This window comes from Talpa occidentalis, unplaced genomic scaffold, assembly GCF_014898055.3.
Source record: "Talpa occidentalis isolate TD23 unplaced genomic scaffold, MPIMG_talOcc4v2.1, whole genome shotgun sequence".
Classification (NCBI taxonomy): domain Eukaryota; kingdom Metazoa; phylum Chordata; class Mammalia; order Eulipotyphla; family Talpidae; genus Talpa; species Talpa occidentalis.
In genome coordinates, this window is record NW_026555331.1 from 97673669 (window position 1) to 97700064 (window position 26396).

The 26396-nt window shown below is 36.6% G+C and overlaps 1 protein-coding gene across 1 annotated transcript in view; it reads left to right on the forward strand.

Moving 5' to 3' along the window:
- HDAC9 (histone deacetylase 9) overlaps window positions 1–26396 on the forward strand; it is an 853144-nt gene that overhangs the window by 818401 nt on the left and 8347 nt on the right. Inside the window, exon 34 of the mRNA XM_054692408.1 lies at window positions 17975–18152. Within this exon, the coding sequence (XP_054548383.1) occupies window positions 17975–18152 (178 nt within the window). The remainder of the gene's footprint in view (window positions 1–17974; window positions 18153–26396) is intronic.

Sequence of the window (26396 nt, forward strand, 5' to 3'; positions counted from 1 at the left end):
TTTAAGATGAGAAAATATAGTATGGTCAAGAAGTTTCATGTCTGCACACACTGTTCACTGAGTTAACGATGTCTTCTTCCTCATCCCTATTAAGTTTTCAAGACTTAGCTTCTTTTGAGAAGTCATGTCTGAATCTCTGTTCGTCCCTATTCTAGATTAGGTACATTTCCTCTGTGTTTTCATGCCAGATATTGGTTTTTCAGGTTGTTTGTCTGCTTGTTTGTTTAACTGTCATATCCTTTAAATAGTGGGTAACACACAGTAGGTGTGTCAGAGTTTGCCCCACCTTTTTTTAATCCTGGAATGATTTTTTTAAATTAATAGAAGGTAATTATTTGCCTTGTCTAGCCAATATAGAGTGAGATATTAAGGCGAGCAAAGTATATGAGAGCTCATTTCTTGTCTCCATCACAATCCACAAGCAAAGGTGAATTATATCTAAATTAGAAAGAACATGAATGATTTGTGAGCTTCCATTTCCATGGCTAAGCGTGGGCATGACAATTCTCAGAGCTGAAACTCTTCATTGGTTAACTGGCAGTAATCACTAAGTGATGCCAGGGGAGAGTAAGGTAAGATAAAGGATCCTCATGTGTATGTTTCCTTTTCTGAAAGCCATTTTAATAGTTTAATAGTCCATTAGACTATTCTTTTATGCATGGTGAAAAGTAACATTCACATATGTCATTTTTCACACCAGTTTTGGCCCATTATTACATTTTCACTGAATTTGGAGGGGAAGAACCATGAAGTGAGTTTTTCATAAAACTAAATTTATTTAGTTTGAAAGACTATAATTTTAAGTTCTAAAACATATAATGAATGATACTGATATTGATCTGCGAAACCCCAAAATATGAAAATCACAAGTATGGACCCATGGTTTTCCTTTATTTAAATTTTTTACAGAGTATTCCTTTAAGTGTCTTCCAGTTTTGTAGATTTCATGCATGAAATAGTGATAATCATAGTATTTTTTTTGATTTGTGGGTCAAGGAAATTTATATATATGTATGTACACATATACGTATTAATTTGGGGATTATTTTAAAATTTTGCTGCAACCCCTCAGTGGTTGGCAGCTGATAAGCTGCTTACAACACTATTTAGAGAATTTTAAAGTGATTTGAATTCCCATATAGTCCTCTCTTCCATTCACCAGCCATGTGATGATTAGCTCATCTCTCAATTTTTCTAAAAAATTTCTAGGGGAATGACATGGCACATTACAAGCTTGCTTTTTTCTATGTTGGTGCTGTGCAACAAAATTGCAAATAAAGAGAAGAGTAGAAATTTCTCCCTCCACCTCAATTTGCATCTTTTCCCCATAGGAATTCTTCACATATTAAGCTGATTAGGGTCTTAGAGTTCTTTATTACACTAACCATAGCAAAATGATGATACAGGCCAGAATCGGGAAGAGTATTTGCAATATCACTGGATGTTCCTGTCAAAATTGTTCTGCACAGTTGGAGGAACAACATCTATATCTCGTGCTATGGCTAAGTATCTATTTTTTTTTAACACACACATGTACAAATCTAGTATTGTGCAGGGCACTGAGAAGTAAATTCATGGTCTTCTGAATTTAGAAGCCAATTTGAATAAAAGGTTCTGATTTTCTTATTGCAAGAGAGTGAATCATGTAACTGTCAATATATAATTCACTATAAGGTAGTCATTATCCTTATGCTTCAGTATCACTATCTCACCCATTCTAGACAAAAATGAAACCAAATTTTCTCTGGGAGATCAGAGACAAGTATACCTGCTACCTGCTCCTTGTTAAATCTGGCCTTAATTTAGGTTTTACATATGTTATTGAAAGCATGACTTCCTCCTCTTCCTCCTTAGTGTTAATCTTTCTCCTTTCCTTCTCCACATTCATCCTCCTTGTATTATTATTATAATCATGTCTGCTTTTCTAGAAACTACCTTTAGCAGTAACAACTCATGTTAAGAAAGAACAAGAGAATGCAAATTTTGTTTTCATTTCTACTCTATTTCCGTGAGAGATAACTAGTTGGTAAAATAACATGCACTGTGAGTAGGTGCTGTTCAGTTCTTCTGGTGATTCAGAGATCTGGATAGCAGTTTATGAAAAAAGCTATTAAAGTAATAATAGATTTTCTTTAAAAATGACAACTGTTGTCTTTTAAGTGAAATGTTGTTCTTAGCCATCTCTTAGTATATATTCTACCTACCCCCTTCCCAAGGAGAAGGGGCATTTACATTAGACAATCTAGGAGAAAATCCAGATTGTTTCTAAGCTGAAAGGAATTTGTATACATCTCTTGTTTGGGGGAAATTGTCCAATATTTTGACCTCATGGGCCTATGCACACAGTTAAAAGGGTTGCTTCCCCAGATTGCAACATATGCTGCATAAATCAACTCACAAGCTTTGTTAGTTTCATGACTCCACACCCAAATGCTAGCACACTCAGTTTTTCTTCTATCTTTTTGTACCTTTCTAGTTCATTTCTCTCCCTTCTCTCTGTCTCTCTCTCTCTGTCTCTCCCTCCCCCCACCCCTCTCCCCTCCTCTCTCCCTCTCTCTTTCCCCCTCTCTCCTCCTCCTCTTTTCCTTTCTCTTCCACCTCCATCTCATTTACATGCCAAAGAGAGCAAGAGATACCCAAAATGTTGGAAAGGAACTTTTAACTCTCAAAGATTTGAATTTTATTTAAATCAGGGAAGGAGCATGATTAAGCCTTCATTTCACTGTGTGATCTCTATATGTGTAGTAGTAAGGATGGGAGATTTTGTAGGATTTATTGTGAGTCATCAGTTTAATTTAAAAGTAGAATTGGCACGGCATGTTAATTAATTGGCATGGAGAATGATTACTAGGTTATGGGCTTGGAAACAGAATAAAGATGGTGGTATCACCTCTGTGATAGGGAGCAGTGGAGGAAGTAAAGATTTGAAAGGGATGATGGAGAATGTAATACTTAAAAAAAGAAACTTTCCTGATTGAAATTTTTGAATGTCAGGGAGAAGGTGATGTCATATTTTTTTAAAGATTTATTTATTTATGCATACAAGAGCTGGGGTACAGACCAGAGGTGTGGGAGGTAAGAGGATCCACCAGAGAGAGTGGGTAGCAGAACAGGCAGATTGACTGAAATACACAGCTGAGGGGAGCAGCGGGCGAGACAGGAGAGGTCTGCTGAGCCATGTGGGTTGCTCCCTGGCTGGCCGGGTATTGAACTCCTGCTGCAGTGGCTGCGAACTGCTTCATAGGTTGCATCTTAACCCCTTGCACCACCAGGAAGGCCCCAGGTGATGTCATATTAAACATCAGTTTTCACTGCAGTGAAATTATTTATGGAATTATTTATGCAACTCATACCCTATAAGTTATTAGCAGATAATAAAATGGCAATTATTGAATATTTTCCATGTGCCAGCAACTTGTTAGTATAAAATTAATTCATTTATTCATATCTATAACTCTATGAGTTAGGTATTATTTTTTTAAGATTTATTTATTTACTTATTTATACAAGAACCAGGGTACAGGCTAGATGCGTGGGAGGGTGAAAGGATTCGCCAGAGACAGAGCAGAGAACAGAACAGGCAGACTGACGAAGTACACTGCTGAGGGGAGCAGCTGGGTGAGACAGGAGATGTCTGCCTGCCATGTGAGTGGCTCCGACGCTGGCGGGGATAGAACTGGCACTGCAGAAGATGTGGACAGCTTCACAGCACTGCACTCAACTGCCTGCAACACCAGGGGAAGCCCAGGTATTATTTTTATCCCCATTTCACAGCAAAGTAAGCTGAGGCACATCTAGGTTAAATAACTTCCTCTACGGTCACACAGCTAATAAGTGGAAAAAGGCAAGATCGTAAATTAAGTAATCTAGCTCATGGTTAGAAGAAAAATAAAATTTAACTAAAAATCTGGAGTTTCAGAAGTTCTGGTTAATTGAAGCTTAGACTTAGAAAGTTCTGGAAGCACAGTGCCAAATTTCAAGGAGCACTGGAGCTATGAATCCACTTTAGAGCGCCTTGTAAACTTTCAAAATGCATCTAATCAGAAAAAAATGCAAGGATTGGCAGAATTTCAAATCCCTGCCCTGTTGAGTTTAAAACGCTGACTGTTGTCAGGTGTGAGCTGCTATTTGTCATAGATTCTTTGGCTTTAGACAGAGGCCTTGACGTTGCAGCCCTGGGCCAGGCAGACCTGCATTGAAGAAAAGCAGCGTTAGACGTTTTCCCACTATTAACCCCGCCAACCCTTGCCTGTATCAGAGCCAGGTCAAACTTGTTCACATGGCTTTTTGAAAGTTGATTTTGTACTTCTTCTAATTAACCATTCTCTTGAAATGTTGAAACTCTATTTTTTGGTGGAGTCCTAATACTAGAATACACCAGAATAAAAAGAAAATCTGCCATCTGCTTAGAGACTTAACTTGTCTGGAAAAAAAAAATATTGCAACTACATCTGTAATTACAAGTTTTCTTACACTCACATTTCTTCTAAGGCAAAAACAATCAAACCAAGAGAATAAAACTATATACATCTGTATGATTGAATAAGAAATTTAGAAATGCTTTGTGATTATAACTCAGCTGTTAGTCCCCAAATGGGTTTCATGTACACAAGATGATGCCATTCACTAACATTGGTGGGCTGGAAAGTCAGGTTTGGGGAAGATCATTTGCTGGGTATTTTCATATATTTAGCCCTATTATATTGCACACATTATATCTCTGTATATTACACAGCTCTGCAATGTATAATTACTTCTCTTACCTCGTTCATGAATAAATTGGGACTTAAAAAGATTAGGTGCTTATTGAAGATATTTTAATGAATAAACAGTAAAAACAAGATTTAAACCCTAATCTGGTTATGCTGTCAAAGTTCACTTTCTTTTTGTTAAAGCATATGTTCTTGTTTGCTTGGCATTTGACAGAAGAACAGAGTTCCACTAGACTTCTTATCCCCAACTATTCCAAGATAGAAACTAGGTTTCCCTAAAATGCAACCGGTTATGCATACATTAAAACAAACTATTTTAAAACAATCACATTGCTGGGTTTGCCTACATGCCAGAAATAGGAGGAAAAAAAGAAAATATAAGCTGAAATTTAATATGCAACATTAAGCAGCAAGTAACACAAAAAGAGAGAGTATTCCTGAGGCTAAAGATGCTATCAGTGGTACAACTGCATAATAAACTGAACACAGAGTGGTACAACTCTGCGTCAGAGAAGGGGATATGAATTTAATGGGCACTAAAGAGGTTAATTTTGGTGCACTCCTGGGTTCTGGAAGAAGCAAATGACATTCCCTTCTGTAGGAAAGTATCCCTAATTTCAATGCTCAGTATATACAGAGGTCAAGTACAACAAAATATGAGCTCAAAGAAACAGTCACGTAGATTTAAATAATAAAGTCACACATATTATTTAATAATATTTAAATAAATGAATAAAATTAAATACACTAGGATCAAATCACTAGAAAAAGGTTAGCGGCAAAAAGAAACAACCGAACAAGAAGTCTTATGTGTGGGGTTAAATGGAGGAGCGTCACTATTTTCAAGTGGTGGTAATAGATGAAAAATACTCGTTTACTTCCACTCCGCCACTAAAATAATAAAGAAAAAAAATGTAAAGACATTTACTTATAGGGATAAAGAATGAGGAAGAAAGTTATATGAACCTGGAGAACAGATGACCATCTGTTACAGTCTTAGCAGAACTGATAAAACCAAGTCTTAAAGCAGAGCTCGAAAGTTTTATCTCTGCCAGGAAGGAATACATCAGATCCATATGTCATAGAATTGTTAACCCACACACCTAGGGCCTTTATTTCCTTTTTTTAATTACTCATTTCCCCTAAATCATTACCCCTTTCCTTACTTCACTTCTTCCTATGTCCAACTTACAAACAATAGCAAGTTCATTCCCTTTCTACTTTCAACTGCTTTAATAATCTTGCCCTTCTTTACTAATCTAATGAAATCTCAACCCTGGATATACCCTACAAAGAAATTTCTCCAACACTGGACTTAAACAGTTCTGTTTGAGATTGTCATGAATCATAGCAATATGGCTTTGTATAAATTTATAATTACCAAACTCAAAAGAGCATATTACAATCCTACTGTGTTTCTTAGGTCAGTTTACTCTGCCTCTATCAAATTAGTTCACTCTCCTCAAACCTTCATCTGTCTCACCTCCCCCCTTTAATATCAGCAACAAACCTTATTTAGAGTAAATTGTAGCTACAAAACTATTTTCTTTGAACTCTTCTCATCAACATTTAAATACTCTAAAATATTCCTCCTTTTTAAAATCAAACTCCAGCAACCTCTCCATTCCTTTACCATCCTATTGCATTCCAGCCCTTCAGGGACAAATTCTTAAGACGTGTTTGTATCTAGCTCAGTTTCCTCAGATCCAAATCCCTGCAGAACTACTTTGGTTGCATTCTACTATGGTCACGAGTAGCATTTCTACTCTCGGATTAAAAGTGATTTTATTAAGCTTCTTATTTTGGAATAATTTTAGATTTAGCTAAAAGTTGCAAATATAATCAAAGTTCTTATAATAGCATCACATGGCTTCCCTTCACATCTTGCATAATCACAACACAACTATAGAAATTGAGACATTCACAGCAATACAATATTTCTAACTTAACTACAGACTTTCTTTGTATTCCACCTTTTTTTGTACTAATTTTCTTATTCTGTTTTCTTATTCTGTTATTCTGTTTCTTATTCTGTTTTGTACTACTTTTCTTATTCTGTTTCTTATTCTGTTTTCTTATTCTGTTTTCTTATTCTGTTTTGTACTAATTTTCTTATTCTATTATGATAGCTACCATGCATTTGGTTGCTTCATCTCCTCAGTTTTTCCATGCCTTTTATGACCTTGACAGTTTTGAAGAGCACTAGTTAGTCGTTTTGAAAACTGTTTCTCAGTTTGTGTGTTCCTGCAGTTTCCCCGTGACTACATTGAGAATATGCATTTTTGGCAAGTTTATAGCACTACCATTCTTAGTGCATCAGCTCTCTGGCACATAACATCTGGATGCCTTATTATTGTGAGATTGACCTTGATCACTCCATTATGGAGACCTCCAGTGTAATGTTACATTGTTTTCCTTTGGAATTAACAGATATTTTGGGAGATACTTTGAGATTATGCATGTATTCTGTTTTTCCTCAAAGTTTTGGCAACTAATTTTAGTAGCCATTGGTGGCTCTTGCCTGCAAAAATCATTACTTTAGTATTCAGTGCTGATTTTGTATTTTTCTTATTCCTTCTACATTTATTACTTGTAAATTATCTACAGTTAGATCTGCCTTTTCTTTTCAAATGGCTAATTTATTTATCACATGTTTATATCAGTATGAATTTATCAGTTTTTATTCTATGGCTTATAATCTAATACTATTTTTTTTTTTGCTCAAATTGTTTCAGCTGTGGATATTTGAAGAGCTATCAGACTGATCCCTATGCCCTTTTGACATGGCTCCTCCCTTTTGCAAACACTTTCTGATACCACAAAATATTCCAAATTCATCTTGGTTGTTCCCTTTGCTATCAGCAAATATCTCAAATGGGTATATTCTTTTACCTGATTTGGGGGGTGGGGTGACTTAAACCTTCATTCCTGAAACATCTGGAACATTAACAGTTCTTCCAGGATTGAGTTGTTTTAGTTTTTCATTGACCTTAATCATATGGATGGAAGTACTAGGATATGCCCTGTGTGATCATCTGTAATCTATATATCCTCTTCTTTACCCCCATTGTGAAGTAGCAGTCCAGTTTCACCTTGGTTGTCAGAATCAATCACACAGCCTTCACAGTAACTCCTTTCTTTACTTACTGATTCAAAGATATAATAAGTTCAAAGTGTTCAGGCAACAGTTAACTTCTAGTATACCGGAATCACTGTTGTATCTATAGGTAGAAGCATTACTTCCTTTGGGATTGAAACTTATGGGCTAACTGAACAAAAGTTCACAGGAAGGGGAAGCTAAAATTCACTGAGTAATAGTGAGTCATGCCACTCCCATTTTCATCCCTTGATTTTCAGGCACATGAATCCTGAATATGGAAGCATCAGCCTCAGTTACTGTAAGCTGACCTAGAGCATATTCATTCTCCTGGAGAACATTGCCCCAGTTCTGCAATATATTTCCATTTAATTTGCTCTGAAACTGAGTCTCGTAAAGGTCATTTTATCAAACCAGCTACCTTGCTCTTCCATCCATATGATGAACACTCCCACTTTGGCAGTAGAATATTGTGACTTGGCCACTTCCATCCTGGCATCCAATTATTCCCATTGCATTTAGACTTCCCAATTTAGTGAACACAATTCAGTCTTACAGGGTTTTTTGAGTAGTCTGATATAAGCCTGATGGGAGTACCTTTATTAGTTACCTACTTTTGTCCCCCTTAACCTTCAATATTTTTTCTTTGTCTTAAATTATTTCAATTCACTACTTTTTTGTCCTGGTGTGGGTCCCATTGCATTTAGATATCCAAGTGTTCTTTTAGCTTCATGGACTTGTATATTCTGTTCCTTCTGTAGTTTAGAGAAGTTTTCCTCTATTATTTTTTGAATAAGCTCTCTTTTTGCCCCTACCTCCACCCCCTTCTGAGATATCCATTGCCCTTATGTTGCCTTTCCGAGTGCAATCTAATAGTTGTTGAAGTTTTCCTTCTTTTTTTATTTTATATTTCTCTTTCTTCTCCTGCTTTGTTTTATTTATTTTTTGCATTACTGTCTTTGAGGCCACTGATTCAATCCATAGCTTTCTCTAAAAATTGTTCACATCTATTGAGTTTTTAATATCCTGAGTTACTGTTATTTGCACATTTAATACTTTATATTTCTGCTCATTAATTTTATTTCTCAGGTAATTTGTTTTTCTGAATATTGTTGTATCTCTTTGACTAGCTTTGCTGAGTTCTCTTGGGTCACTAACTTTTTCACCTTTTTTTTTTATTTTAGCAACTTTATACTGTCTATTTGATAGGGAGATAAAATTTTCAATGACTTTGTGGTTGTCTTCTGAAGAATTGTTTTTGCTTTGTACTATCATATTCCCTTAAGTTTCAAAGTCCCATGTTTTGTTTTGTTTTGTTTTTGCCTATTTCGTTGCTTTAGATTTTCTTATTTTCAAAAAAAGTATTTCTAACAGTAACTTAGAGAGGTGAACTAATTTTACATTTCCAGCAGGTGGCACTGTGGTTTTGTTTGTTCTTAGTTTTTTGCCTTTACCAGGTTCTGTAGGTCTGAGGACTTGATCTTGCAGTTGCAGAGTCACAGGGTGGGTGAGGGATCTGGAAGGGCCCAACTGTGTACAGATGTGCTGAGGATTGAGGAACTGACTTGTGTTTGTGGCACCACTGATGTATTTCCTCTCTGGGATTCCAGACCCAAGACTGTAGTCTCGATGTGCTGTCAGTACTGTTTTCAAGGTCAGTACTAATTGTGAGGGGCAGGAGAAAAGGTTGTAGTCAAGTGCATGCTCTTTTGTTCTTTAAAAAAAAAACAAAAAAAAAAAAACCTTGGGATTTAGGCTGTGAAAAGAATCTCAGCTCTTCCACATGTGTTTTCCCTTAGTCAAGGATATGTGTCTCCACATCACTTAGTTCTCCCCTCCCCATCACTTAGATATCCCCTTAGATCACCCCTGGATGAGCTATCAGGCAGCCCTGCCATCTGTCTCCAATGCTGAACCTCCAGGTACTTCTCTATACCCACCTACTATTCCCTAAAGTGTGACTCTTTTCTCTGTTTCCTCTCATCTTTTGCAGTCTATATCGATCCCCAATGTCCAAAGTGAGTTCCAATTTTGCCCCAACCCACACAACTTTCTGGTCATAGAATCCCTTTAGTTAACTGTTAAGTGATCCTCTTAGAGCAAAACAAGGAACCTCTTCTGACACCGCCTTGGTCCATCTACCATGTCTTCATTTCCATTCATCTCCACAAATCTTTTAATTTCACCATTGACTTCCTTGCTGACCCAATTGTTAAGTTATATATTGTTTATTATCCTTTTATGATTAAAAAAGAAACAAAACTCAACAAAATGGGTATAAACTAAAGCCCCTCAAGGTACTTTAGACCTCCATGAACTGATAGCCAACGCCACACTCAATGATGAAAACCTGGAATCTTTCCCTCTAAAATCAGGAACAATACGATGATGTCCACTCTCACCATTATTATTTAATATAGTATCGGAATCCTCAGCAGGAGCAATTAATCAAGGAAAGAATATAAAAAGTATTCAGATTGAAAGGAAGAAGTAAAACTATCACTCTTTGCAAATGGCATGATAATATCCATAAAAAAAAAAAACTAAAGACTTCCTAAAAATGTATTAGAATCAGTAAATTTAAACAGTAACATGGTAGACTACAAAATTAATAAACAAAAATCTGTTCTATTTCTATACACAAATAAAAACCGATAGAAAGGGAAATCAGGAAAACAATCACACATGCATCAAAAAGAACTAAGTATCTTCAAATAAGTTTCACAAAAGATGTGAAAGACTTATTCATGGAAAACTATAAGATGTTGAAAAAAATAGAAAACACAAGTATATGGAAAAAATATTCTGTGCTCATGGATTGGAGGAATTGACATCAATGAAATGGGTATATTGCCTAAAGCAATATACAAATTCAATGAAATCCCTTTCAAAATCCCATTGATATTTTTTCAAGAAATAAAACAAAAATCATGAAATTTATGTGGAACTTCAAAAGACCCTGAGTAGCAGAAACACTCTTAAGAAAAAGGAATACAAATGGAAGAATCACACTCCTAGACTTCAGAATATACAAAGTGATAGTAACTAAAAGAGCAAGGTATTGTAATAAAACCAGATACACAGATCAATGGAACAACTAATTTATGGGTCATGTGTATTTTTTATGGAAGCATGTGTAAGAAAATATTTGTTAGGCTATTAATAAACCATTAGCACATAAGAGAAATGAATCAGTGTTTACTGCTAGAGTTTTCAGGAGTGTACTGTTCAGACTTCATTCTGTATTTTTGTTTTTTTTTCTACTAAAAGAAAAGCAAAGGATGAAACCATAAAATGCATAGAAGAAAATGGGTTATACTCCTTAACATTGGCCTTAGATATGTGTTTGAGTATTTGACCCCAACAGCCAGAGAAACAAAGGCACAAGTAAACAAATGTGACTACATCAAACTAAAAAGATTCTGTATAACAAAAGAAACATGCATCAAAACCAAAAGATATTCCATTGAATGTGAGAAGATAGTTGCACATTATATGTCTGACAAGGGATTAATAACCAAAATATGTTAAAAAAAAAACTCAAAATTCAACAACAAAAAGAAACAACCTGATTAAAAACTGGGGGGAATATCTAAATAGATACCTCTCCAAGTAAGACATGAAAATGGCTAATAGACAAATAAAAAGATGTTCAACATCTCTTATTACTGGGGAAATACAAACCAAAATCATATCACTTCACCCATGTTAAGAGTGGGCTATTATCTCAAAGAGAAATAAGTGTTGGAAAGGATGAAGGAAGGAAAGAGCTTTTATACACTGTTGTGGGAATGTAAACTGATACAGCCATTATGGAAAACAGTATGAACATTCCTTGAAAAATTAAAAATAGAAAGTCCATACTATCAGATATCACATTTCTGGGTATTTACTTAAAAAATATATAAAACATTAATTTGAAGAGACACCCATCCTTATGTCCATTGCAGCATTTTACAATAGCTAAGAATAATTTAAAAATCTACATGGGGGCCTCCCTGGTGGAGTGAGGGGTTAAGCGTCAGCACTATGAAGCAATCTGCAGCTACTGCAGCACGAGTTCTATCCCCAGCCAGGGAGGTGACCACATGGTGCAGCAGACCTCTCCTGTCTCGCCCACTGCTCTCCTCAGCAGTGTATTTCAGTCGATCCACCTGTTCTGCTCCCCACTCTGTCTCTGGTGAATCCTATCACACCCCATACCTCTGGCCTATACTCTAGCTCTTGTATGCATAAATAAATATTTAAAAATAAATAAAATAAAAATCTAAGTGCCTACCAACAGATGAATGGATAAAGTGATTTAGTATATACACACAATGAAATACTACTCATCTGTTTAAAAGAGATGAAATCTTGCCATTGGCTACAATATAGATGGTCCTAAAATGTATTATGTTTAGTGAAACTAGTTGGAGAAATGCACTCACTCACTCATGTGGTATATAGGGGAAACAAAGAAATGTTTGAACTAAATAAAACAAAAGTAGGATTTTAAGCTATAAAACCAATTAGTGGTTCCAAAAAGGAAGAGGGAAAGTGGGTGGGTGAATTTTATGGTAAAAGATAGAATTAGACTTTTAAGTCATGAACTCAATGTACGTTATACATATGTTAATTTTTAATGATCCACACCTGAAACATGTTATAATGCAATGTTTCTACAGTAGGAAATAAAAAATATTTTTTACATTTAAAAGTTGGCTATATATCATTATTTTACATTAAAAGTTGGCTATATATCAGTTGGCAGCTGATATATTAATTATACTTTTTTAATTTCTAGAATGAATTTAATGTGAAAATAATTGCAACTTTTATAGACCCACAAATAAAAATAATTTGTTGATCAATAACTATTTCCATAGTATATACCTGTTATTTTTAGACCCATTTTAACCTTGAAATTTCCCCAATTTGGAAAAAAGATTACCTGGTCACTCTACTTATGTAGCAATTTTCAGTATATACTTTTACATATATGCATGCTTCAGATCCCAAAGTGTCTCCATTTAGCTTCAAAAAATGTATCTTAAAAATGTGTTAAGAATTTCTGAGCACCGGAAAATTCACGAATATAGAGACCTTATAAGTCCTAGATTTTAATAATCTCTAAGTTTGAAGAAGATAAGAAATTTAGGTCAGTTCCTCATTCTTTTCTAATGAAGACATGGTGAATAATGATAAAAGACAGCATCACTCAAATGGCAAGCAGGTAAAAAACAAAATTAGAGAAGTGATTCTAAAGCTTCCCAAATGATGGAATGGGGAAATTGCTAGGGTCAGGAGGTTTTCTAACTGTCACAGGGCTTTGTTTGGGAAATATTTGGTTGATGGGTTGTTTCTAATATAGACCTTCAAGTGTCAGCAACTACATACTTATATTGAAGACATTACTTATTACATGCAGGATAGTCTCTCTGGCTGCTGTCTGACCTAATGAAGTCCCATCTATGTCCCTCACTTCTAACCATTGACTCTGCTTTCCATTATCTATTTTTCTCTTTTACTGTAGTTTCATTCTTTGCTTTACCTTTAGTAGAGAAAACAAAAATGCAGAATAAAGGCTGAACAGTGCACTCTTAAAAATAAATAAGTGCTGCAAAATAAGACATACATAATGAAAAAAACAAATCAGGATGGGGATATGACTGAAGAAGTTGTGTGCATGTCCAGTTTCAATGGAAAACTTTTTAGCCAGTTTTATTGTGTTAGGAGAGCAACCCAGTGGCAGCTGATCACTAAAATTTAATTTGTGAATTAAAACTGAAAACTCTAGCAGGAAACATAGGTTCATTTCTCTTGTGTGTTAATCAGTTATTACTCTCATGCCAACAGGTATTATTATATTCGGACACGTGTTTCCATAAGAAAAAAGCCAAAGACATCATCCATAAATTATGGGGCTTGAGTTGACTGCATATTACATAGTCTCTGCTATACCCACCTCCATTTTAATTACTCTTCTTTACAAATAGAGATAGTGGTCCGTAAGCGCATTATTAATGCAAAACATATCTTTTGTTTTTATAGTCTTTGCCAGAGGCTATATTGAATTTAAAGTTTGGGGTTATTTCTGAGTCAGGAACCTCATACATTTGGATAAAAGCCAAACTTCTAACATTTAATCTTAACTTAGCTGGATATTTTATATGCATCAAATTTTATTCAAGAAAGGTCTCAGCTATTTAAAATCTCTCTTACCACTCACATATCTAAAGACTAAATTTTAAAGGCTGTCAGTCATTCTACTGAAAGATTGTTATTAATGATTTATACCTCTTACATGTTTTGGAAATTAAGTTGTTTGTATTGTCTATGATTGAGAACTCTCTTGAAGAAAAAGTACACTGCTTGAAAATCAATGTCCTTGGTTATTTTAGATGTGCCTTTTTAAATAGCATATTAAAGTGTTTGCTAACCTCTTCAAGGATATATAGCTCACAGGAAAATATGATTTTGTGCCACAGCAAATATATTCATTTTTTTTAAAGATTTATTTATTTATTTATACAAGAACCGGAATATAGGCCAGATGCGTGGGAGGGTGAGAGGATTCAATAGAGACAGAGTGGGGAATAGAACAGGCAGACTGACGAAATACACTGCTGAGGGGAGCAGTGGGTGAGACAGGAGAGGTCTGCCACGCCATGTGGGACCCTCACTGGCCGGCCATGATCCAACCAGCGCTGCAGAGGCTGCGGACAACTTCACAGCGCTGCACTCAACCGCCTGCGCCACCAGGAGAGGCCCACAGCAAATATATTCTAATATCCAACAATGACACATAATGTGAGATCAGAAGAATCATAATCATTAAGAATAAGAGCAGGGGACCTCCCCGATGGCACAGCGGTTGAGCGCTGGGCCGCTCGCAGCCTCTGTAGCAACGGTTCGATCCCCAGCTGCTCCCCGGCCACCAGAGGAGGGTCCCACATGGCACGCAGACCTCCCCTGCCGCCCGCTGCTCCCCTCAGCAGTGTACTTAGGTTCATCTGCCTGCTCTGCTCCCCGCTCTGGCTCTGATTAATTCTCTCACCCTCCGGTGCTTCTGACTGTACCCAGTGCTTGTATAAATAAAAAAAAATAAAAATAATACATTTATTAAAAAAAAAGAATTAGAGAAGGAAAAGAGAACTTTCATTATCATAAAGCCCACCATTATCATTTTATAAACATGGACATTGTACCCCAGAGTGATCTAAATGAATTCTCTTAGACCAGTATGGAGTCTCCAGTCCAGAAATCCTGGCTTTTAGTTTATGGCTCCATTTTCAGTGGGCTTATTCATACTCTTCAACAAGAACTTTCTCCCGTTTTATGATAGCTTCATCAATGACTACCTAATAACCAGATACCCATGATAGTTCAAGGTTTTGAGACTTGAAGAGTAGAAAGAATCTCAACATGGTTGTCTTAATGCTATAAAATCTATAAAAGGTGGGTCAATTTAGTTGCATTTCTAAAGAATAATGGTAACAAGTTATTACTAAAGATGATAGCATTGGTAAAGTGAAGAATATATACAGTTTCGTGATATGCTTATTTATTTTCAGCTAGGATTTTATTATTTTGAGTTTACTTTTATATTTTTATGTGTGGTGAGAGGAGGGTGAAAGAGAATTAAATTAAAGGAGAAGAGACTTTTTGGAGTCAGGCAACCCTGGGTGAGGATTTCAGGTCTTCTCTTGTTAGCAATACTATGTTGAAAAAAATTACCAAACGTTGCCTGTGTTGTTGTCATGAGGATTAACTGAAATTATAAATTATAAGTGTGAAAACACCTAGCACAGTCCTTGGCACATATTCAGAAGTCAATAATGCTAGTTTTTCTTATAGTGTTTATAACATAATTTAACCCAGAAACCACCACCCACTTCTGTTTGTTAGAAGCCCCATATTAGTCACTCTATGGAAAAAAGGAGAGATGCCCAGCATTATCAGATCTGTGAGTATCATGTGCTGAAATAATATTTGATTTTATTAATATTAATTTTGTGAAACTCTTTACAACTGAATGTACTCACAGATGGAGAATAGCATTTTCAACTTGGGTAAGATTACAAAAGACATTGAGATCTAGAGAAATTAATGTCTTGGGATGGAGCTATCAAATCAGGGTCATCTTTCAAAGTTGAGAGTTGTGAGTGGCACTAAAGAATAAACCAAGATACATTGCCATTGCCTACTTCCTAAACCTCTCTTCAGTCCATCTCTTCATTTCTATTTTGCAACTTTCTTTTAGTTTAGACATCATTTCCTGCCTGGATTTTTGCCAACATGTAAAACTGGTCTTGCCACCCCACCACTGTTTTCACCTAATCCATTGACCATGATCCATAGGGATCTTTTAGAAACTGAAGCCTGATTCCCTGCCTCTTCTACTTAAAATTACCCCTCACATCCTCATGTTGAATTCTAAGATCACAGCATATTATTCAGTATTGTGTATTAATTAGCCTGTGCGTATCACAGCAGTCTCTTTGATTATCTCCAAATGTTCCCTATATTTCAGTATGTCTAGCAGTGGATTATATACCCAGTAAACTATAGAGTCAAATTTTAGAACATTTTTATTGCCCTACCCTCTTCCTGGATATGTCACCACCCTCGCATCCCTCTGTTTAAGCTTGACCGACTTATTTTGATTTTTAGACTTTCGTATTTGTTTTTACTTTATATTTGTATTGAGGCAACACTGGATTACAACACCATAAGTGACTCAGAGATCTGGGAGTAGAGTTCTTCAGGTATATGTCAGCATACCACACGCACCACCCAGGCACCCACGGATTAGCTTCTGATGGCCTGTCCATCAGGAGAATCTTTGTATCCTGAACATCTTGCACGACCTTAGTTTTCAAAAATGATGGTGTGGGGTTCATTCACAATTAGAATTGCTGTCATTTGGTCCAAATTAAAAGCTTTATGATTCTCAGACTTTGCTCAATGGAGGTAATCAGAGCAAATAGTAGTGGGCAACTATGTCAGAGGTTCCGTTGGTGCAGGGAGTGGAGGCTGAGACTGTGTCTCTTCCCCTAATGTGACGTCCATTCCTTTATGAAGCGGTAAAATGAGGAAAGGCCAAGCACGAAATAATAGAGCTGGAAGAGGTTCGTGGTGATCATCCTGTTTTGAGAAGTAGAAATAAAGTGCCAGGGAGGTGGAAGAGGGTAATGCCAGCATGGGTGCAGAACCCGTTATCTTACTTCCCAATCCAGTATTCATTCATTTGCTTTATTATTCTAACAGAATTTTTTTTTTTTCTCTTTGGAAGTAAGCAAACTCTGTATGCCAACTTCCTGCCTCATTGGTCAGGCAGCAGAGAGAATTGTAATCTGCTATGTCGGGTCAGCACCTAGGGAGATTCTCTGGCTTAGATTTGGGGCTACTCAGCACTTACCAAAAATAGCTTAGGGGCTGCAAGTAGACTGTTGACTCTGATCTTTTATATTTATCCCACTGGCATGTTCTCATGAAAATGACCTCCTATTTTTCTCTCATTCTTCTTCTCTGCCTCAAAAAAAAAGAGACATCCTGTATGACATATGGAAGGGTTCCAACATCAGCCAGTGCATATATTAAAGTTTTAAATCAATTATTGTTCTAGTACACACCCTGGGGTTGAAAAGGAAAGAACATCCAGGACTAACAAACCTGATTGTTCTGGCAAAGTTGCCATTCAATTCATGCTGGCATTTCTGGGCTTTTCTTTTTCTTTAATATCCCAGCCTCTTTTTTTTTTTTTAAAGTTAATGGCTCAAGTAGCAGTGTTTAACATTACTATTTCATTCAGTTTCTCCATGAGCCTCTACCTCCTAGTCTCTTGAGGGTTTCCCAGGGGGCACAATGCCCAGAGTTTGCTTACTTAGTCACAGAGACAGCTGTCAGTGTGATAGTGAGTTCATTAGACCGTGGATTATTCCTTGTTTTATTAACTTCTGAGCAAGGGAGAGACTCAGGCTTAGGGATATGAGCACTTCACAACTTGGCATTCTTAGTTTGAGAAAAACACTTAATCATAACAGTCAAGAAACCAAATTATTACTGTCTATAATGTGGTGAATTTTAGCTTGACAACTACTGTGAGTTGTACCTATATAAGTATTATGATTAATAATGCCCTAAATGAAAACTATAAAGTGTGATGCATGTTTTTTTCTAGGCAAGTACTGGAAGTCGGTTAGGACGGTGACTGTGCCAAGGGGCTGTGCTCTGGCCGGGGCTCAGTTGCAAGAGGAGACAGAGACCGTTTCTGCCCTGGCCTCCCTGACGGTGGATGTGGAGCAGCCCTTTGCTCGAGAAGAGAGCAGGTGTGGAGCCAACATGGGGGAAGCATCAAGGTCAGTAATGTCCGTCGTTAGCATTCGGGAACCTCTCTTCAGGATTTCCTGCACCTGTCTTCCCCAATTCCACCACCTGTCTTCTCCAAAGCCACAAGTGCCACCGCACATTCTGCTGGCTATCAAGAATTCCTTTGTTTCATTCTTTGTGGAAAACACAGACTGTAGCTTGTGATTGCAGATCACAGACAAATAGAGGGGATGAGGTAGATGGTAAGAGAAATCACTGCTGATGGCTAATTTCATTCAGATCATTATGGAAAGAATTGTTGTGGGCTTAACGTCTTTCCTAGTTTTCTCTATTTTTTTCTGGATGTTCTTTGTCTCATTTTGAAATTAATGATATAACGGGTAAAAGGAGAGGAGAAGCTGGAGGTGTTGCTATCAGTTGGGTAGCCTAAACAAATCCAAATTTGGTATGTGGTTGTCCTTGAGATACAATGACTGGACAGGGGAGCAGGTCACCTCCAAAAGACACAGGAGTGTGTGCAAAGGAATATGTGGACTTGAATCTGATTTTATTTGGCTTCATGGTGAAAGGAATTGACTTTGGTTAGTTCTTATATGGATATAACTTTCGAGGTTAACCTAAGATTAGCTTTGCTTGTTTACCTTTTAAGAAATATTTGTCAGTTGTGCATTTTGGTATTCGTCACCCTGTTCTATAGGCAGTGCTACGTTGAGACTGTCTTGTAAGACTACTGTGACCCAAGCCGCCAAAAATGTATATAAACATTGGTACTTTCTATAACAGAGTTCAAAGTCACATCTCCTCCATTTAAAAGTGAATCAGGTGAGGCTTTGCTGCCAGCTTGCACTTTTAAATGGCTTCTGAGAAGGAAATAGGACTCCCTCCGTCAATAACATCACCGTTAATTACACAGATCCTACTACTTGTGCACAGGCTGGCAGTTTTCCCAAGAATGCACAAATTTGAACACTTTTAACTTTCTTGCTTTTACTACATCTCCAGAGTTTAATGGATTTTACATCTTGTTTTGGTCAAAAAAGGAGATAGATTGAATAGGATTTCATTTTTATGCAGTTATTTTTTTTCTTTCCATAACCACTTAGAGAGCAGATTACCACCGGGGGAAAAAAAAAGTTGTACAATATTGTATTAGAAGGCATCTTCATAGGGGCATCTGGAACATACGGGAAAACTTACTCTACATCTTTGATAATATGAACTAACCCCCTGCTGTTCCCAGCTAAGAACCAAACCAAGTTCATAATCCAAAGGTGTTGCAATTATTCCCAAGGCCAAATACAGTTAGTTTTCTGTCATCTGAGGGCTATAAAACTGAGGAGCCTAACATCTGTTAGTATTGGATATAAAAGGAGTATAGCTATTCTTTAGAATTCATTTAATGTAGAGAAATGAAGTTAAATTCCAACCTGAGTAAAATGAATTGGGTAATTTTGTCCACAAAACTGCAGGGCTTAAAATAATTAACAATGTTATGTTGTGAGCCTCAAGTCATATAAAAATCTCGGCACTTCGGCAAGAATTGTCTCTGTAAGCATGCTTATTTTTCCTCAGGTAAATAATATGTATATGTGTGTGTGTGTGTGTGTGTGTGTGCGCTTAACTCCTGATAATCTACAGGGACTTAACCCTGGCTTCAGTTCACAGTGATTTTTTAACTTCATCTGATGGCAGAGAGAGAATATTAATGTGAATGTTCTGATGTACAGGGAAACAGTTGAAACTTGGGGTCTGGATTCATCAGTTTATCACTTTGCACAGATTGTATTCACTTTAATTGCATTCTTGTGAAAGAAATACGGTTTATCTTGAAATGTTTTCTATGACTTTGAACTTACCTTTTCAGTGAGGAAAAGGAAAATTCTGCGGAGGTGGGGGGGTGATAGCCACAGAACTTGTGTATTTTCCAGGGGATTGCTATCAAAGTTATCCACTACTTAATTAGGAAAAAACACTTTAAGAATTAGATAAAGAAGTGGAAATGTTCTTGGGCCTTTGTTATGATGCAATATTATAAGTACACAGGAAATTGAAAAGTTAGAAAAATCAGAGAGCTAAATGGATGGAAAAGGGTGAAGGCAAGATTCTTTTTATAGGAAATTCTTGCCAGTTATTTTGGAGGATATATTGGTGTTTGGAGTGAGATGACTCATTTTGTACTAAGATTTTGGGTAAAGCAGCTCTTTTCCTGGCCAACTCATATCTGACTCATTTACCACTAGTGAATAAGGGATAAAATGCTCCTGGCTAAGAACCATTGTAAGTATTTTTTGTTCATTTTTCTTGGATGGGGGTTGGGAGATGACAACACAGTACAAACAGTCATTTCATTTTTGTAACTCATTGATGGACCATGAAGAATAAATTATTAGAAAAACGTTGACATGTCGGGATTCAATTTGGGGGGATGATGGAACTGAAATATAATTTTCAAAATATAACTTCAAGCAGCAAAGGACTTGAGCAGGAAAAAATGGTCAGTGGGTCATCAAAACACAAAAGACAAAAAAAACCTAGGTGGTGCCAAGTTATATGTTAAGAGAGCATTAAGTAGATAGGTCTGGTCACACATAATATATCATTTTAGGACTGTGATAGTGATTTTTTTTTCCTTGTTTGTGAGGAAAGATTATAGTTTGTATTTGAAGAATGTCTGTTTCAAATGCTTCTACTTTGAAAAGGTCAGTACAGTGTTCAGGTTTATTCTTGGATACCAATTCAGGATGTGCAGAAAATCAAGAAAAATTCTCTGGCAATCAAGACTTTAGGATAATCAACTAGTAAGTTATTGGGAACACATTTACACTCTAGAATTCCTGACTCTCTTCTTTTAAACTCAAAAACTGAAAGTTTAGTTTTCATATGTCAGTTTGATCATGTTAGATTTTCTTAATATAATCAGATTGATCGGTTATTTAATCATTGAACTTTAACTTTTAGCAATTATTCTCAGGTAGGTGAGATGATTTCAAGTCATTATATAATACAGAAACTTATGAGAACATGTAATTCTGAGTCCGGCTATTTTTTTTTTTAAAATAGCTATTTGAATCATGAGTATAAAAACATATAACAATTAAATCCAAAATACCATCTGCCTTACCTTTGAATGTCAATAGCACCAAGAACATTTATAATCCCATTTCCTTGATGAAATTTTATATGAAAATAAAGACCATTATTAAATACACCTACACTTAGAAATATGACTTTGTTTTTCCCTTTAGAATTGTGTCTGTAAGGTTTCTAGAAGTCAAACATTGCACAAATTATACATGTTTCTGATTTTTCCCCCTGATACCACTATTCTGAGTACTTGTTTATCTAACCAGGCAAAAATTCCCAATATAAATTTTATTCTTAATTTTCATCCAGTGTCAACAAAGTATATTTTTTAAAGCTTAATTTATTTATGTATACAAGAACTGGGGTACAGGCCAGAGGTGTGGGGGGTGAGAGGACTCACCAGAGACAGAGTGGGAAACAGAACAGGCAGATTGGCCGAAATACACTGATGAGGGGAGCAGTGGGCAAGACAGGAGAGGTCTGCCTCGCCATGTGGGTTGCTCCCTGGCCGGCCGGGAATCGAACTCATGCTGTAGAGGCTGCGGATTGCTTCATAGGTTGTGTCTTAATCCCTTGTGCCACCAGAGAGGCCCGACGACAACGAAGTATTAATTGAAAAGTAGGCTGTGACTTGGAAGCTCTAGGTAACAGGAAGAACTCTGTTTCTCTTGTCTTCCTTTTCCTCCTCTTTTTTCTACCAACATGTGGTTTGGAGTATGTGTGAAGTCTCACTTAGTATGTTAGGGGTTAAATTCAATGCCAGATTATGTATTTTAGTTATGCAATTCAGCTCTGAATACTTTATAAAGAAGTATTTATTTGAAATAGGAACCACATTTGAATAGAACCATGAGTAAACCAAGATGCTCGTATTAAGAAAATCTCGCATGATTCACACTGTAATCAATAGGTCAAACTGACATTTCAAAAGCTAACTTTCAGTTTTTGTTGATTAAAAAGAGAGAAAGAGCCAGGAATTCTAGAGTATAAATGTGTTCTCAGTAACTTAATAGCGTCCCAGCATTTCACATTTATGTCCACTCCATCTCTTCTGTCTTCTCACCACCACAAAAGAATAGTGTGACTCTAGACTCAGCTTGCCTGGGTTCAAGTTTATCTCCATTCCAATAATTGTGTGATCAGGGGAAGTTACTTATCTCTCTGGTTTCCGTTTTCCTTGTCTTTATAATAAAGGGAAAATTTCATAGTATTTTGAGGATGATATGAGACAATATATCATAAGAATTTAATACAACATCTGACATATTCTAAGTACTCAATAAAGACTCTTATTATTTTACCTTTATTTTCTTTCATAGAATAATTGGCAATGTCCATGTTCATATATGTTAGCTAACCAGAATCCATAGTACTCATATCACAGAGATGGAAAGAGGAAATACAATGATGGAGGGAGAGGAAGGTATTTGCTCAAATGGAGAAATGAATTGTGGCTAGCGTGTGAGAAAAATATGGAAGTGATTCTGACATACTGCGGGATTATCCTTCAACTTTGGGAATGGGGATGAACATGTGAGAACTCGTGGTTTGTTCCTTTTTAAATGGCGTTCTGGTCATCTTCTGTATGCCAGACAAAGGCTGGGGGCCATCATCAAAGTACTCAACTTGGGAATTGCATTTATTTTCAATTGCTGTCTTTAAAAAAATACAAATGTAGTGACTTAAAACTGACAAAGGGACAGAAGGCTGACATAGATCTCGCTGGGCTAAAATCAAGAGGATGGCAGAACCTGGTCTTCTTTTCTGGAGACTCTGGGGGAGAAGATGTCTCCTTGGCTTTTCTAGCTCCTAGAGGCTGCCTGCTCTGCCTGGCATATGGCCCCTTTCTCTTCTGAGTTAGCAATTTTACATTCCTTTGACTTTTTCAGTCATCACATCTTGCTTCCTCACTAAAGTGAAAAAGTTGGGGCATCTAGCATAAAAGCTGGAAAGGTTATTTGCTTTTAAAGACTACCATGGTTAGCCTGTAACCACAGGATAATTTAGTACAATTTCTTCATCTCCTGGTCCTTAACCCTAATCATATCTACAAAGTCAGTGTTACCGTTTGAAGGTGACTAGGGAGCAAATCCTGTCACCTCTCTTGAAACCCTTCAGTGCTTTTCCATTTGCATCAGTATAAAGATTATCATTCTCAATAGGAGTCATAGCCCTGCAAGATCAGACCTTGACCTTAATTTTGTATCTTTTTTTTTTTTTTTCAGTTTAACACCATAGATTAATTATTCCGTTACTGAATTTCACTTAGAGGGACTCAAGCAGGACATAATCTTTTGAAAATTTTTTATTCTAATTTCAGGGGTACATTTTTACTCCTCTAAATATGCAGGTTTCATGCACCCTCCACCAAATCTTCCACGCCAGTGCCCTACCTCCTTCCCTCTCCCTTCCCTTCTGCCCTCCCACCGTTCCCTCTGGTAAACAGTAATTTTTTTTTTTTTCATTAAGTCTAAGGTTTGTTTCTTCTGTACTTTGCCAGCATATTTTTTTTTTTTAATTTATATACCTCAGATAAGTGAAACCATCTGATATCTGTCTTTCACTTTGTGGCTTATTTCACTTAGTATAATTACCTTGAGGTCCATTTTGTCCCCAAAGGCACTTTTTCATCTTTTTAAATAGCTGTGTAGTATTCCATTGAGAATACAGTCCACAATTTTTTTATCCAGTCATCTGTCAATAGGCACTTAGGTTGGTTCCATAATTTGGTCTTCTACAAACATATGAGTAGATGTCGTCTCTTATTAGAGTCTTCCTGTTTTGAGGGAATATACCTAGCAGAGGTATTGCTGGATCATATGGGATTTCCATTTTTACTTTATTAAGAAATCTCCACACTGTTTTCCATGAAGACTGGAACAACTTGTATTCCTCCCAATAGCTCCTTTTTGTCTGCATCCTCCCCAACATTTGTTGTTTGCATTCTTTTTGATATAGGCCAGTCTCACAAGGATGAGGTGAAATCTCATTGTGGTTTTGATTTCCTTTATAATAAATGACGTTGAACAAATGTTCACGTGTTGTAGGCCATCAGAATGTTTTCTTTGGAAAAATGTCTCGTGTTAGGTCTTTTGCACATCTTTCGGTTAGGTTGTTTTATTGTTGGATTGTATAAGTATTTTGTATATTTTAAAAATTAGACTCTTTTCAGATGTGTGTTGTACAAATATGGTATCTCATTCTATATAGGTTACCTTTTTGTTTTCTAATAGTTTATTTCAGTGACATACTACTTTAGTTTAATCTTTTTCACTCCACTAAGCATAATGTTTTTGAGATCTAGAAATAGTGATTTTTTTAACATTGTATATTTCAGTGTATAAAAATGTCCTAATTTGTTTGTCCATGTACCTATGGGTGGGCATTTGTCTTGTTTCCATTTGGGGTTATCATGATAAAGCTGCTATGACATTTTTTATTATTGTGATAATAATAAAAGGCAACATATACTCCCTGAGCCAATTTTAAGTAAACAGTACTATCCTATTAACTATATGCCCATTTTTGTGCAACATCTCCAGAACTTTTTAATCTTGCAAAACTGAAATTCTGTATCTCTTGAACAATAGCTCCTTCCTCCCCTCTTCCTCCTTCCTGCTCTATCAATTACAATTCTGCTTTTGGTTCTAAGAATCTAACTACTTTAGATACCTCATATACATGGAATCATGCAGTATTTACCTTTTTGTGACTGGTTTAATTCACTTAGCATAATGCCCTCAGAGTCCTTTCTATGGCTGAATGATATTCCATTGTATGTGTGTATCTCGTTTTTTTGATGGACATTAACTTTGCCTCCACCTCTTGGATATTACAAATAATACTTCAGTGAATATATGTGTGCACTCTCGTCTAGACCTTATCATCCGTTCGTATGGATATATATACAGAAATTGCTGGATAATATAGGAATTATATTTTTAATTTTTTTCTATTTTAAAGATTTATTTCTTTTTATTTATTTATACAAGCACTGGGTGCAGTCAGAAGCGCGGGAGGGTGAGAGAATTCACCAGAGCCAGAGTGGGGAGCAGAGCAGGCTGAAGGACCTAAGTACACTGCTGAGGGGAGCAGCGGGTAGCAGGGGAGGTCTACGTGCCATGCGGGACCCTCCTCTGGTGGCCGGAGAGCAGCCGGGGATCGAACTGGCACTGCAGAGGCTGCAGGCAGCTTTGCAACCCAGCGCTCAACCGCTGCGCCACTGGGGAGGCCCTATATTTTTTAACTTTTTTAAGGAACCTAAGTAATTTTTGTACAGTTTTTTTTTTTAGTTTTGTGAACACAAGGATTCATTTTTCTTTGGTATATACGTAGAGGTGGAATTGCCAAGTTGTAGAGAAGCTGTGTGTTGTACTTTGTAACAAACCTCCAAACTGCTTTCCAAATGGTTGTACCATTTTTCATTTCTACCAGCAAAAAATGATAGTTCTAGTTGTTTCATCTCCTCACCTATACTTGGTATAATCAGTCTTTGTTACGTTATTCCTTGCAGTGGTATGTAATTGTATCTCACTGTGATTTCAGATTTTCCTGAGAGAGTCATACTCATGTCCACATTGATTTCTTGGCACAAGCCCTCTGTTTGAAATACTTGTATTTTTTCCTCCTCCCATTGTCCCTTCATTGGCCTTCCTGTTCTCGTCCACTTATCCTTAGATTTCAAATCAAATATCACTTTAAATTCTTGGAAAATGTTCACTGATAACCCCAAATTTAGATCCATTCCCCGTTATACTTTTTTTATGTCTCCCCCCAATCCATCACAGTGTCAGGGTGTATAATAGATAGTAATTATTTCTTGACTCAATGGAAAATTTAGTAAGCTAGGGAATGTCAGCATTAGTGGAGATGTGAAATTTTGGAATCCTCAGAGCTGTAGGAAGGTAACATGGTGGCCATCCTGGAAAGCATTTTACTACCATTTAGTATATAAAAAACATATGACCTACTAATCCTGCTTCTATGAATGCATACTGACAACATTCTCATCTAGAGTCAGTGGAGTACTTGTGCTTGGAAGTTTGCCACAGTTTTATTTATGGCAGGTAGAAAGGAGAAGTCAAACTAGGGGTCCATTATTGGGACAATAGTTAAAATGTAGCAAATGTACATCATGGAGATGCTATGTAGTACTTGCCAGTCATATGCCAGAAAATCATAGCTGCATG